The 14,418-nt window shown below is 39.4% G+C and overlaps 1 protein-coding gene and 1 long non-coding RNA gene across 3 annotated transcripts; both read left to right on the forward strand.

Annotated features, from left to right (window-relative positions):
• The first annotated feature begins 393 nt into the window (after nt 1-393).
• LOC306836230 lies at nt 394-2,163 on the forward strand. The gene is made up of 3 exons (XR_013780749.1): nt 394-479; nt 663-1,448; nt 1,970-2,163. It is a non-coding gene; the product is annotated as an uncharacterized lncRNA (long non-coding RNA).
• A 4,956-nt stretch (nt 2,164-7,119) lies between these two features.
• lhb (luteinizing hormone subunit beta) lies at nt 7,120-13,957 on the forward strand. 2 transcript variants are annotated; one of them, XM_079362640.1, is made up of 5 exons: nt 7,178-7,194; nt 9,795-9,903; nt 10,974-11,065; nt 12,442-12,560; nt 13,620-13,957. In XM_079362640.1, the coding sequence occupies exons 2-5, from the start codon at nt 9,833-9,835 to the stop codon at nt 13,851-13,853; spliced, it is 516 nt and encodes a 171-aa protein (XP_079218766.1). In that variant the 5' UTR covers nt 7,178-7,194; nt 9,795-9,832; the 3' UTR covers nt 13,854-13,957. The 2 variants fall into 2 exon arrangements, with proteins under 2 accessions (XP_079218767.1, XP_079218766.1); XM_079362641.1 differs by lacking the exon at nt 9,795-9,903 and having other exon boundaries at nt 7,120-7,194.
• The last annotated feature ends 461 nt before the right edge of the window (nt 13,958-14,418 follow it).

Here is a 14,418-nt window from a genome sequence, read left to right on the forward strand (position 1 = left end):
GAGACAGGGTCAGGTCCTGTGACAGTAATTAAATCAGCTGCATCTTCCTCTGTTTTTTGCTTTGCAAAACAAATCTGCATGTTTCCTTCGATGAAGGAAAGATGACGAGCCACGAATCAATCCACCCGAATAGGCAGGTTTTCATGCTTGAAAAGTCCATGTTTAATGTTTTTGAATGCTGCTTCAACAGCAGCTGAGCTTGCATTGATGCTGGTGCTTCGGAAAAGAGGGACCATTATTCCCGTCCAGAGTGGTAAGTAACTTCCGAGTCTTATTATGTGGGGAATAATCTCAGGGAGGAAGTGGATGTTATCTCTGTCTCCATCAGCCTTGGCAAGTGACCTGCTCTCCTCACATATTTCAGTTCACACCCACTGTCGAGCGGTTGTCTGCATATGACCAAATGCATCCACTGGTTCCTGTCCCTCAACTTTTTCATCTGGAATGATGACAACCTCCTCTGTAATTTGAGCTTTCAGGTATTTCTTGCACCTTTCTGATGGGAGAGGAGCCCCTGAACTGTCATTGCCCTCTGCTTCGCTGAGTGGCACAGTAGTGATGGCATGTATGAGGTTTTTTGCATGTTCAACAGATTTTGACTTGACAAGCTGTGCTATTGATCTCACAAAGAAATCTTTAACACAATGTGTTTTCTTTTTCAGGCAGTCCCACTGGCAGATCATCTTAATGCAGTGTGCCACATCAACCCTGACAAAACAAGGGGGCAGTTTTGCAGATGGGTTCCCAAGCAATGCATTAAAGCATTCATTGATTTAGGCCTTGAGGTCAGGGGATAAAGCCTTGACCAGAGCTCCAAGAATGGCCTGAGAAAAATCACTCAAAACTTCTTTTGGAACAGGTGCACCTGCGCGAATCCATTCTGTCAGCCACTGTGTGATAGCATTCACATCATGTTTCTCTGACAACATTTGCACCACTGGGACACTAGAGCTGTTATGCCCTGTGAGAACACCCTGATATAAAAACATATGACCGTAGGAGCCATTTGGTCTCACCAGTTTTTTGACTACTGAGCCAGTTGCATCAAAACACACTGTATCATGAGATTTCTTTAATAAGGTCTTGTACACATGCATTTGTGTTTGACTCCAGTAGTGACAGAAAAACTTGTCCAGTCCAATGTCTTTAATGCATCTACCGTGGGGTGCGCTGTACTTCAGTAGCTGCAATGACAAAATAGGATCTTTGTCACCTAATTCTGCATCATTTTTTTCTTGTTTTGCTTTGCGCAGGGTGGCCAAATTTGGTAGATGACTCGGCTCAGGATCTCCAAACTCCATCAACTTCTCTGCCTGTGATGCACGCCACACATGGGGTTCCATTCTGCCCTCACACAGTTCTTTAGCTATCTGTACACGCAACTGTCCAGACATGAAGTGCTTTGAACCGCCAGTGTGCAGGGAGTCATCATTGTTTGTGATGCAACAGTTAAGCACCATTGGGCTGTTAATTGCAGGCGCTCTGTCACAACTCATGTCAAGAAGACCAGAACACTCCTTACAGTGGCCTCTGATTTCAATATTCAAGTACTTGTGACTGATGGATAAACCTTGGCTCTTTTGAAAACAAATGTGCAAGTACTTTTCACTGTCTTCCAGATTTGCATATTCCAACATGTGTTTTGATGTGCAGCAAAAATAGAGTCTCTGTCCATGGCTGGTTTTTTGGGCATCTAGTTTAAAAACAAATTAATGTAATTAGCAATGATTGCTATTCTGTGAGCAATGTCTTTCACTCTACATTGTATGGTATTGTTTAAACATTTCACTTACATTGGGCAGAAATCTTGTTTTGCAGATGAATTGTAATTCTGTGCTCTGAAAGTGCATGGGAAGGTAGATTTTTGCGCCCTTTTTTCAATCAAAGGTGTGCTTAACTTGTTTGAGCGCCCCATAATGGCAAATAAATGTAGAGCATGATGCTCCTTTCAAAAAAAGTACACGTTTAGATGGAACAACATCTTTTTATTGGAATTTCAGACATGTTTTGGACAGGAAGGCAATACAAGGAAGATGCATCAAGAAGTTATGATCAGGTAAAGCCATCACGGGTGCGATTCGATTAATGTAGTAAAAAACAATGTATGATCCAGTCCTGAATGGATTAAAAAAAGAAAACAAAAATGAAGCATGACAGTGAGTTACCAGCGTCTCTTCACAAACCAAGTGAAAACATACGAGACCATTTCCGGGGAAACCCCGGAGGGAGGGTTGACGTCATTACCCGACAATAAGACATAAAATATCTATAAAATCAAAACAGCACAAAGGAAAATATTGAAAGCAGAATCCAGCACAAACGAAGCACAAACAAACGCGACCATTCTGGGTCGATTCGGAGCAGATGGGGGGGCTGAGTGACGTCATCGTGTGAAATTAAAATGCGCTATTTCTATAAATTCATAATAGCACAAACAAAACTTTTTACAGCACAAAACGAAGCACAAACAAACAAGACAATTCCGGGTCAATTTGGAGAAGCTTGGTGACCTCAGGATGACCTATATAATAATCTTTACTAACTCAAAAACAGAAACAGCACAAACGAAGCACAAACAAACGCGACTATGATCCCGAAGTTTTGCGTGGGGTGGGGGGCCAACTTCACGCAGGTAGTTCTGTGTCATCATTTTACCCAAACATTGGAGACTTTTATCAGAAGAAGCTGTTAGATAAAAGTCGCCTTTTTTATCCTTTTCTTAAATTGTATAAATAGAAATCTGACTCCTTTAAATAATTACCGTAAATCTCTCTGCGCATTCTTTTGATGGGAAGAGAGGAATGACTGGAGGCGTCTCTTTCAGGTTAACAGAGTTTGTTAACCTGATGAATCAAAAATGCAAGTTACAGAGTCTCTGGGTTCAAGCACTACGTGTCCCTGACAACAGACAGACGCTGGATCAGTTCGCGAAGTCTGAGCCCTGGCTATTTTTCCCTGTACCTTTTTATACTCTAGACAGAGATTATCTAACCAAATTATGCATTTTCAGATGTGTGGTTTCCTTCCTCTGATTGGCACAGCTTTCCAAAGTATGCATCTGTGTGGTTCCCCTTCTCTCATTGGTGCATCATACTCCTACATCCTTTCTCCAGTCTGTAGGGGAAGGTACTTTCTACCTGTTTCTCATCAAGAACCTGACATCTAGTTTACATAAAAAATCCTTTTTAAGGAGATGATCATTAAAGAGATTCACTTGCCCAGGCTCACACTAAACGTATGCTGGAATGTGGGTAGTCATTCACAAAGACACCTTCATATGCTGATAAGTCAGACAGTAAAATTATTACACAGAAACTTAAAATAAAACATGACAAAATAACTGGTTTAATGTTAACGTAAGCTAAATGCTTCATACTGTGGATATCAAATCATTCCTTTGTACTCGGTGATCAAACCCAGATTTATCCAACAAAACATTACTGCAATGAGCACATTAAAATCACACTTGAATATAAGTAAAAAAGCCTTTTATTCTAACAGAGGAAAGAGCTATAGCTCCCTTGACAATCTGTCAGACTAGGCTGAACATGCTCACCCTCCTTCTAAATTTAAGTATCATTTTGCAGTCCTTGCTCGATATCTTTTCGTGAACAACTCTACTGTCTTCATCTGAACTGTTCTCCTCTAAGTTTGTTATTTCAATTCCTGAACAGAACATCTTCATCTCGCCTTTTGACCCCTACCTTGTCCTCTCTGGCTAGGTACTGGGATCTACTCCCTAACTCCAAATCATCATCCTCACCTTCTTCCTATGTTGCCATTCTGATTTAGTCACAAACTAGTTTATGCCAACCGCCAAGTCCAAATTCCAAAATCGTTGTCAAACTTCCAAAAGAATTCCAAGTTATTTAATGTATTTGTTTGTTTGAATTAACAGCCCAACTCCACTTCCTACATCACTCCTCTCGCCCTGTCCTCCAAGAATGGATGTATCGTTCTGATGTAAATCTTCAAGTTGAGGGTTTTTTTTTTTTTTTTTTTTAAATGGGGGGGGGGGGGTAATATTAATATAATAATAACATAATATCATATTAATACAGTCTATGGAATTAATTTAACAAAACAAAGTCATTTTGATGTATAGCAGTTAAACATTCCCTGAGTCCCTGCCTTGAAAATGATGTTTTATTGTCAAACCATAAACAAATAGCTTGTATTTTCAGTAGAGAGCAAGTAGAATTGAATGAACTGGGGAACTGCAAAAATTCCCATTACTATCCACAAGTGCAATGACACATTTTCTTGATTTCCAAGTTGCAGTAAGTATGAAGGAGTGTATGGAGAAAACACAAACACAGGTGCCTGTCATAGAACCCTAACGTGTAAGGTTAAAAGTGCAATATGTAGCCTAGTTTTGGTAGAGAAATGTGAAAGTGTACAGATTGATGTATGTTCATGTCCCTATAAACAGGCTTTCCTCAGAGGAAAATGTGGTTCCTGTAAGACTGTTTGAAGATAAAATGCTACGTGAGGCATTATTTTGAGGCCCCGCAACAGTGAAATCGTAACTCTCCTGGTAGCTTTTAAGCTTCAAACTGTGTTGTTTTTTTTTGTTTTTTTTTTGGTAAAGCTTGTTTATTCAATTGCAAAAATATTAGAACTTCTCCAACTTTCACATTTCAACACAAAAACTCAACAGATCGCCTTTAAAATCTGCTTTATTTAAAAAATACATGTAATTCTCATTTTCTTGTGTGCTGAAATTTGCCTAGAGTAAATTTAAGTTGCAAATTTCTGTCCAAAATTATGGACAGGTCCTCATTTCTTTTCCTGTAGTGTTGCGAGAGCGCGGGGATCTCGGCTAAGCAGTTGGCATTTTTAGGAATTATTTTAATATCCTTGTTTGTAGCTCTTATGTACTACTTGACCTTGAAACCTCTACCCTGCCTCACTTTGATTGCTTGGTCTGGGCCGAGTGTGAATCTCGTCAGGAGGACCAATAACTGCCTTTCATAAAGATATCGCTGCTGCCTTGAACTAGAACATCACTATTGGTTATTAGGAGCGGTTAAAGAAATACAGTTTATTCAGCTTTTATACCTTTAAAGTTATTGAGTTATTACAGTTTTGAAGTCATTCCCCTCTATGGTCAGATCATAGGCTGTTAATACTGGAAAGGCCTCCTTCGCAGCCGTTACCTGAAGGGGACTCTCCTTGGGTCTCTCACACCCTAGTGGGTCCTAACCACTTTAAAGCAGAGTGTCCCTCCCCAGTCTATGTTTTCCTCTCTGGTATTGGAACAATGGGGACAAAAAGCTTCTTACCTTAGTCTTCTATCCCTTTGGTCCGTCGTGGTCCAACAAGAGAAAATATAAGATCTAAAAGGAAAAGGGTTTTCTTGTGCTTCCCTCCTATATACTATGGTTGACTTTACATTTACGTCATGAAAATTTCAATATACATTTTGGGTTACGTCAATATAATGTAGCAAAACAAGACATATATGGTTATATGTGTGTTTCTCATGCAGCTGCAGGACACTCCCTTATCTCTAACAGGGCACTTGTACGCGCCCCACTATGTGGGCAGTCCATTACCCCCAATAAGATTTGCAGCCTGCACTCCCACAAGCGGTTTTATGACCGCCAACTATTCTGGAACATAATAATATGACACTCCTTACAATGTTATAAGTACACATTATGCATGTAATACATATCATCTTTTTATGATAAGGTTTATAAAAGTTAAAATATGACTATTGTGATTAGCTAAATTCAGCCTGAACTCAGCTTGAGTGAAAATTCTCCTGTGAGGGGGTAAAAGTGTCAACCGAGCTTTCAGCTGTTGACGATGAGCAGTCTCCCTTGCTTCAGACCGGTGTGGTGAGGTAAATCATCTGGGATCTTTCAACAGTAGAAAAGAAGCAGGCACTGGAATTAAAATATCAATGTTGAATTTCAGAAGTTAGCAATTAGCCTATACCATTCAACTAGACTTGGATGGCAGTTCTGGTCTTACTTCTGCACTTTTAAACTCTAAATTGTATTCTACCAATCAAACAGTGGTGCTAGATGCTGCAATATAATTTGCCCAATGCTTTTCCATTCATTTGGTGTTTGCTTGGCTTGACTTACGTGACTGAAGGACATTGGTATCAAATCCCTATTCTTCTGGTTAAGAGATGACCAACTCTACCACTGAGCCACAGCCACCCCAGGAAATCATCCTGTGTCACCATAACCTGTTAAAAAGCCTTCATTATGTTACAATGGGATCAAATTCCTTGATGAACCATGTCCGGAGGAAGTGAGTGAGTCACAGAGATCCCAAACAGATAAAACAGGATTAAGCCACCTACAGCAACAGCAAACAAACTATGTGACATTTTCCATCCGTCTTTATGGTTTCTAAACATACACAACAGGATATTGTAACAACATATTCAAATATTAACAAACCACATTATTTAACACCAATTTATAATCAATTTCCAATCATGTTATATGAAATTGTATATTGCCATGACTTCTCCTTTACATTTTACATTGGTTATTGTATGCACAGAGTTTATAATGACTTCTTCAATTGGCAGAAAACTTTTTTTTTTGCTATTGACAGCTCATATGTCCCATAAATAAGGAATCAAGGTAAAATGGAATTCAACCCACTAGGAACATAATGTAAATAAAAAAAACTAAGTGTTGCAATAACGATACAAAGAATTGAAAATAAGATCTAGATGTAGAAGGTACAAATCTTCTATGTATGCGTGCATGGGAACCTGTCTGTCTGTCTGTCTGCCTTCTGTGTGTCTGTTAACCACATACATTGTTTATCAAAATGTGATTGTGATCTATAGTGTATGTATATCATAACTGTCATGTTTTTCTGCTTTGCAGTGATCACCCCCCCCCCCCCCCCCCTTATTCCATTTAATTTAAAAGCAAAGGCTACCAAATCAGATTGTAAATTGATTTGTTGTCTGATTGTTGCTCTTTTTAACATATTGTGGCTGTTTATACAAGTATTGTAGGATTTAGGAGTGATAAAAAGAGGTACTGATCCCCTTGTGCACATAAAGGTCAAACCTTTGCAGTGTTGCCCCTATCAACAACATCAGGTTACCAGAGTTTATCTCAGTGAGTTTCATCCTGGATACCAGCTCCTTGATGCACTATAAAGACTAAGCTTGAACCAGGTCTGGTCATAGTGTCTGCAGAATCCACAAAGGTAAGCCTGCCTCCAAAAAGTCTTCATTTATTCTTTAAATGTACTAAATTATCCTCTCTCTCTCTCTCACTCACTCACTCACTCACTCACACAGCTAAGGTTATTTAGTAAAATGAATAGTGAATATATTTCCTGTTTTTGTTTTAAAGAGAGCTGCAGGATGGTCAGAGAGAGCCTCTCTGTGTGGAGTTTGCATGCCAGTTTATGTGAATATGAATGTGACTGTCTGTGTCAGCCCTGTGATTGAGTGGCAACCACTCCACTGTGTACCCAATGATAGCTGAGAATCACCTTCGTCCCTGAGAGGGAAAAGCAGTATAGATAATGGATGGATGTTTTTTATGAACCCTTCTTAAAAAAAACTTGGTGCAATGAATAATAATTAGTGCTGTCAGGCGATTAAAAAAAAAATCTAATTAATTACAGGATTTGTAATTAATTAATCTAATTAATCTAATTTTAAGCTCATATCTGCTTAAGGTCCTCAAATTAAGAATTCAAATTTCATCGTGACATTACAAAATTGTAGTGTACGACTAATCAAATGAATACACGAAGAAGAGAAGATTTTCTTTTAAAAAAAGAAACGTTTATTCAATCACCAAATCAGTCCAAAATAAATTCCAAACTCAATCAGGCAACTCAAATTAACTACACTCCCAGTGTGCTTCATACATACATATCAAAAGAAAAAGGTCAAGCACATCCCAGCAAACCAATTAGGTCTGGTGCACTATATAAAAATGCTGTACAAATATAAATAAATAAAATAATAGGCACTTAGGACTCTCAATTCAAATGAGTGCTAAAGCTAACTCAATGCCACATTTAAAATAAAACAAAAACAAGAATAACACGCCTCTAAATAAAGCAACATCAAGATGAACGTTACAGAAGCTGACAACTATGTCTTGAGCCACTTGCTCAGACAAACAAGCTTGTTTACATTGTCTGAGTGTATGGCTGCCCTCTTCTTTTGTATGATGTTACCTGCAAGAGAAAAGAGTCTCTCACATGGCACAGAGGTCGCAGGAGTAGCCAGGTATTTGCGAGCAACAGAGGACAGCTGTCCATAGGCACCATTCGAGTGAACACTCATGCATTCGAATGCAAGACTCAGCTTTGTAGTGGGCTAGAGGCCCCAGATCCTCCTGCTCCGAGTCAGAGTCTGAAGAACACAGCAGGAGGAGGCTCTTCTTCGCTGCTGGCTCGTCCTCTGTGGGTTGAGGAGCAGCAGGTCCCGCTTCTGATGCTGCCCCCATCTCTGCAATCCAAGTCCACACCTTAAAAGAGGGAAAATTAATTTGTTGCATAGGACTTTCTAGCCAATGCACTCACAAAACACTGGTCTTCTCAGTCACACACATAACTCAGCCCTCTCATCCTTGGGTATGCTCTTCAAGTCCTTAAAACGAGGATCGAGGGCTGTAGCCACCTTCAGCTATCTGTTGTTGATGGTGGCCTTGCGTGTATCTAGGTCCTTTGAAAAGGTGGCCTTGAACTTTATCATGCAGCCTGGATCCTCATCAGTGAGCTCCATGAGACGATTGAGATGGCAGAGTGCGGGGAGCACCACAGAGCAGGACACATAGGTCTCCCCTCCCAGAAGCTCAGTCACGTATCTGCAGTAGAACAAAAATATGGCAATATAGAATTCACAACATTATTGACGTGTGAGTGAGTGAGTGATACCTGCAGGGTTCAAGAATAACCTCCAGCTTCTTTAGTTTGTCACACTCTTGGTTGGTCAGTGTGGCCAAGTTGTGCTTCTGTTGGGCCAAAGTGGCATTCACAGCCTCCTGGTTCCACAGGTAACGTGAGATCATTAATAAGAGAGTTGAGTTCCATCTATCATTTAAAAAAACTGTATTAGTCTCGCAGGGGGCTGTAAGTTCTGAGAAGTATGTTGTACATACAGTAGTTGCACTTAGACTTAGACTTAGACTAAACTTTATTGATCCTTTGGGATGACTCCCTCAGGAAATTTAGGTTCCAGCAGCATATACAATAATAGTACAAAATAAAGATCAAAAATGTAACACAAAATACAAAAAAAGTCTTGTAAGTAACAATATACAGAATAATATAGCAAACTGAACACACACACATACACTGAACACTAACTATACTAACTGAACACACACACACACACACACACACCAGGAGCAAGAAAACTATAGATAGGAGTAGGCTAAACAGTCTCACCTTGTTGACAGGTCTTGAATCAGGGGCTCTCTGGCTTGTCCGAGGGCAGTCTGCTGCTGATGCAGTTCTTCTGTGCTGGCAGGGCTGTGCTTGAAATGCCCTACTATTTTACGGCGCTTTGCCAGGATGGTGTCAAAGCTGCTGTCCTCAAGGCAGACTGTGATGGTTCTTTACAGCATATGTGCAACACATGGGATGTGCTCGAAAGGCAGCCTGCGTGCTGTTGCGACCATATTTCTTGCACTATCGGTTCCGATGGTTGCCACTTTGTTTTCTATTTCCCATTCCTTTGTCACAGCATCGAACTGCTCGGCGCATGCGTCAGCATAATGGCGGGTCACCGTTTTGCGCACAGTTAATGCAAAAGACTTAAGTTTCCACTCACTATCAATTAGGTGTGCAGTGACTCCCAAGTAGTTAAGATTACTCACAGATGTCCAGTGATCCTCTGTTGAAGCGACGTGGTGGGCCCCTGCCAACAGTTCTTCTTTTGCGTTCCTTTCAGTACTGTACAACTAGTGAATTTTTTTCATCACCGTATATCTCGAGGGTAGCTTGAAAGTTGTGTCAGATGTCGCTATCTGAAACGCCTCGTCTTCCACAATTGAAATTGGCCTGCAATCACCAGCAACCCACTTTGCGATTGAGTTTGTCAATTTTTCTGTGGTGGCTTTGCTCATTTGTTTCCCGAATCCTGTAAGCATCGAAGTGAACCTACAGTAGCACTAGCAACGGTAACAGTGGAACTTGTGCGGACATGTTTAGCGTTTAAGTGATACGTCAGGCTGGAGCAGCTTCGATGAAAAGAAAATTCTTTTTTGCACAGGGTACAAATGACTGTGCTCTTGTTAACTGTCCCGTCTACGTTTCTTTTGTAAATAAACTTGCCGTTCAGAGGCCCTAACAAAGATTTACTCGCCTCACTTGCATGAGTCATGTCCGTCCTGCTTTGTTTGGTTTGGCAAGGCATGCGTGCAGTGACGTGACGTGACGTGCCACTGAAAAGTACTGGTCCTTCAAAAAAAGAAGAATTTCGCACATTTCTTGCAGTCTATAGTTTCTGGGTAAAAATTGCATTGAATTTTTTATTCAAGTGTGCTCTAATTAATCTGCGTCAATTTTTATAACGCGTTAATTTGCGGTGTAATTAATTAATCTAATTAACTCGTTAAAGTGACAGCTCTAATAATAATGAACAGCAGCGGTCAGGAATGATTAGTAATAGCAAGACCGTTTACAATGAGTGGATAAAGAACACTCTTCAGAGTCATATTCTGACAAAACACCTCAACAATTTTATCCTTCGTTTGGCTAATGATGTTGTTGTTAAACATTTCTTTACTAGATCTTAAAACAAGATCAAGATTTGAGTTAACATCTTCAGTTCTTATGCTTCAAAAATCTTTAAGGAAATGTGCCAATAAACAAAATGCTCACAGGTTTTTTTTGTTATCAATGTCTTTGCTAAGATATACAATACAATTTGTTTCACAACACAAAGCATAACAGATGTCCATGATTTTTTCACAGCTAATTTATCAATAAAACTTTTTGTTCTATGTCATCTCCTACAGAATGACTCTCCAGGGCGGGAGAGTGATGCCCCCCTTGATGTTGAGTTTGTTTCTGGGAGCCACATTCTCCATTAGGCCCCTGATTCCGGCAGGTAATGAGGTCTATCAATCAGTGATATTGAATATGATATTAAGTTTGATTTCCATTTTAAGACTTATCCTTTTTACAGTAAAAGTTTGAAAAAAAGGGGTTCCACTTTTATTGAGCATATAGGGTTGTTAAAGCTAAGGCAGCCAGATTTTTTGTGCATCGTAATTCATAAGGAAAAAAAGAGGAAACTGGACTTCTACACCAGCTCTTAGTCTTTCTAAGGTTTAATACATTTTGGAAAGGGCCAGCAGACTTCAGCCAATCAGACGTAAAGAAAACAGGTGTTCTTATCAGCTGTGCTCATATATTTTGAAGTAGATACAATGAAAAGTAAGGATTTTTTTTTTTGCTTTCTGTTTGTGTAAATCTCAAATGTATCGTCTTGGGTTTTATTGGACCTCATTGTTGAAAACTCTCAATAACAGCGAATGCGGTGGTGAAAAAAACACATCATACAAAGTCATCTCTATTGTCAATTTTTTAACATGTGCTGGAATCGAGAAACAAAAAAAGTTATACAATTATACAAAACATAAAGGATTAAAAAAAACAGATTTTACAAACGTTTTAAGATTTTGCACATGCAAAGATGTGCAAAATCTTGCACATGCAAAGATGTGAATTTTGAAAAAACAACAAGACTAAAGGTACTTTGCATTTTAAACGTCCAGTACCAAAGTACCAAAATATGCTGTGTTTAATGGGTGAAGGACTGTTTGTGTGTCATGTAAAAGGCAGCAAACACCCGCACATCACCTATTTAGGTGAGGGTCGCAGTTGTTGTAATTGTTGTAAAATATGAAAGTTGGTCTGGTAGCTGGAGAGGTGTCAGACCAACTCTCAAGGTGCTCTGGAGCAAGGCACCGCCACACTCTCACATCTTTCCATTAATGCATGTCCACAGGTCCTGCTTGTGCATGTGTGTGATTCAGGCCTGTGTGTGAGAAGCATGTCTCTAAAATAACAGAGTGCACACCATAATTTCCCCCTCAGGGATTAACAAAGTATATAAAATAAGAAAATAATGTTCTATTAATAGTCTTATTATTTTGAATAGATCAGAATTTGTGCATCATATCAATATGTCTGTCAGCCATGAGGTCAACTGTGATTTAAATCTAGAGGTGTGCTGTGTTGGTCTGATAATACTGGGTATTTTGTTCCAGAGAATGTGAAAAGCTCTTTGGCCAATGTCACATGCGCTGTATTTAACACAGCTGCCACTGATGGAAGCTTTCATTTCTGTCAGTGGGAAACAATTTTTTATTTTTTTTTATACATTAAGGAGTACAATGCAGGATTTGTTTTAATGAGCTGTGCACCCCTTTACTACATGTTCATTCATTCTTGGGACCAATTAACTCTTTCCATCACCAGCAGCTTTTCAGCTGCCGCTATGCCAGCTCATCAACCAGACGGTGTCTCTGGAAAAGGAGGGCTGTCCAAAGTGCCACCCAGTGGAAACAACCATCTGCAGTGGTCACTGCATCACAAAGGTACAACAGGAACAATAGGGGTGAAAAAATAATAATTTTAAACAGAATATGACCTAAACCCTTTCTTTTTGAAGTATTTGACTATTTTTTACTAAAGCAAACCAAAAAAAACAATTCTAGGATATTTAAAGGGGGCACATTATACAATTTTTTCACCTTTTCAGTCAGTCCTCTGTGCTCTACATAAAACACCTGTGCCATACTTTGCCATACAAAATATAGCAATAATCAAGCACTAGAGGAGGTTTGTGACCCTGTATAAATCAGCTCTCCCAGAACACTCCATTTTGGTGTGTGTGTGTCTCTTTAAATGCAATGAGACCCCCATGAGTTTTGCTGGTCGACATCACTACTTTGTAGAGGCAATAAAAATGGCGGACCTGCGCAAAAGTTTTGCTCTAGGCTTGATGTGGAGTCCATGGGTGGAGATACCAGGGGAGGGCAGGGTATTTTCTTACCAGAATCCAACTTGTGATGGCACAAACTGAGAAAATTTGAAACGGAGCACTTTTCTCTGTGTGGTAAGACTAAGGCAGACCACAAACAAAGAACTGGATGGATTTATTGCAAATTTTGTGGGTCGATAGACACTCAGGTTATCCAAATAAATGTTCAAAAACACTGTAAAAGTGGATTTTTCATAATGTCCCCTTTAAATAAAATTAAATACAGCATGAGAAAATAAATAATAAAGGACTTAGTAAAAAATCTTTATGTCTGCTATGAGAATGCATCACTGATCTTGTCTCAAATTCTCTTCCATGTTTTGTGGGGAAAAAAAGATATACAGTTCAAAAGTCTGCTATGAGCAATTAAAAAACGCTCTGAGTAAGCAGGAACCTGACTCTCACACACCTCATCTATTTTTCGTGTAGAGTTTTATTTTGTTCTTTTCATTACTTTTTCAGTACTTTATGTTTTCAATCATAGATTAGACTTTGTGTGAATGTTTAATTTAGTTTCACAGTGAGTGTCTATCACCTATATATTTGATGTGATTGTGAATAGCAGAATTTTTTTTAATATTTTTTTTATAGACTTTTTTTCTCTCCCTTTTAGGACCCTGTCATCAAGACACCATTCAGCAATGTTTATCAGCATGTGTGCACGTACCGGGACTTCTACTACAAGACATTTGAGCTTCCAGACTGCCCTCCTGGTGTTCATCCGACTGTCACCTACCCTGTGGCTTTGAGCTGTAACTGTGGCCGCTGTGCCATGGACACGTCTGACTGCACCTTCGAGAGTCTGCAGCCCAACTTCTGCATGAATGACATACCTTTCTACTACTAGTCTCCAGAGTCAAAACTACAAACCACTTTAAAACACAACAAGCATATGGAAACAGTACTTACTGTAAGAATCTATATTGTAAATAAAGATCATTAGAGTAATCAGTGCAACACAGTTTCTGTTTCTCAAGTATTTTAAGTAATGGGATTAGCTACAAAAAAACCCTGTTTTCTCGGAAGGTCTACAAACTGTAGTTCAGGCCTGTCTTTGAGGGCATAATTTTTTGTATATTTTGGAGAAACAGTGGTGTGTGGGATAACAATTGTATGTATTTATAAAACAGGGATCTTCATGGGGTTTTCTCGAGCTCTTTCAGGGACACTAGCCTTGCTTTAAAATTAATTTAATATGTACTGACATTAAAGGAACAATGTGCAACTTTTTGATCCAGTAGATTTCGCCTTTGAGCACCAGCATGAAATCAAAACAAACAATGCTTTTTGGGGACACTTCTGCTATTCTTGAAGCCTCCGCTCTCCTCCAGCGACACACCTCCAATCTCCCTCCACTCATATTTACAAGAAAGGAGTTGGAGCAAATGTTATCTCCCACACCAATTTATCCT

This window comes from Symphodus melops (assembly GCF_947650265.1).
Source record: "Symphodus melops genome assembly, chromosome: 15".
Classification (NCBI taxonomy): Eukaryota; Metazoa; Chordata; class Actinopteri; order Labriformes; family Labridae; genus Symphodus; species Symphodus melops.

Coding starts and splice junctions, on each gene's coding strand:
- lhb (XM_079362640.1), top strand. CDS start 9,833: ATGTCCAGTGATCCTCTGTTGAAGCGACGTGGTGGGCCCCTGCCAACA. Junction 11,066..12,441: donor TAGGCCCCTGATTCCGGCAG/GTAATGAGGTCT, acceptor TTCCATCACCAG/CAGCTTTTCAGCTGCCGCTA. Junction 12,561..13,619: donor GTGGTCACTGCATCACAAAG/GTACAACAGGAA, acceptor TCTCCCTTTTAG/GACCCTGTCATCAAGACACC.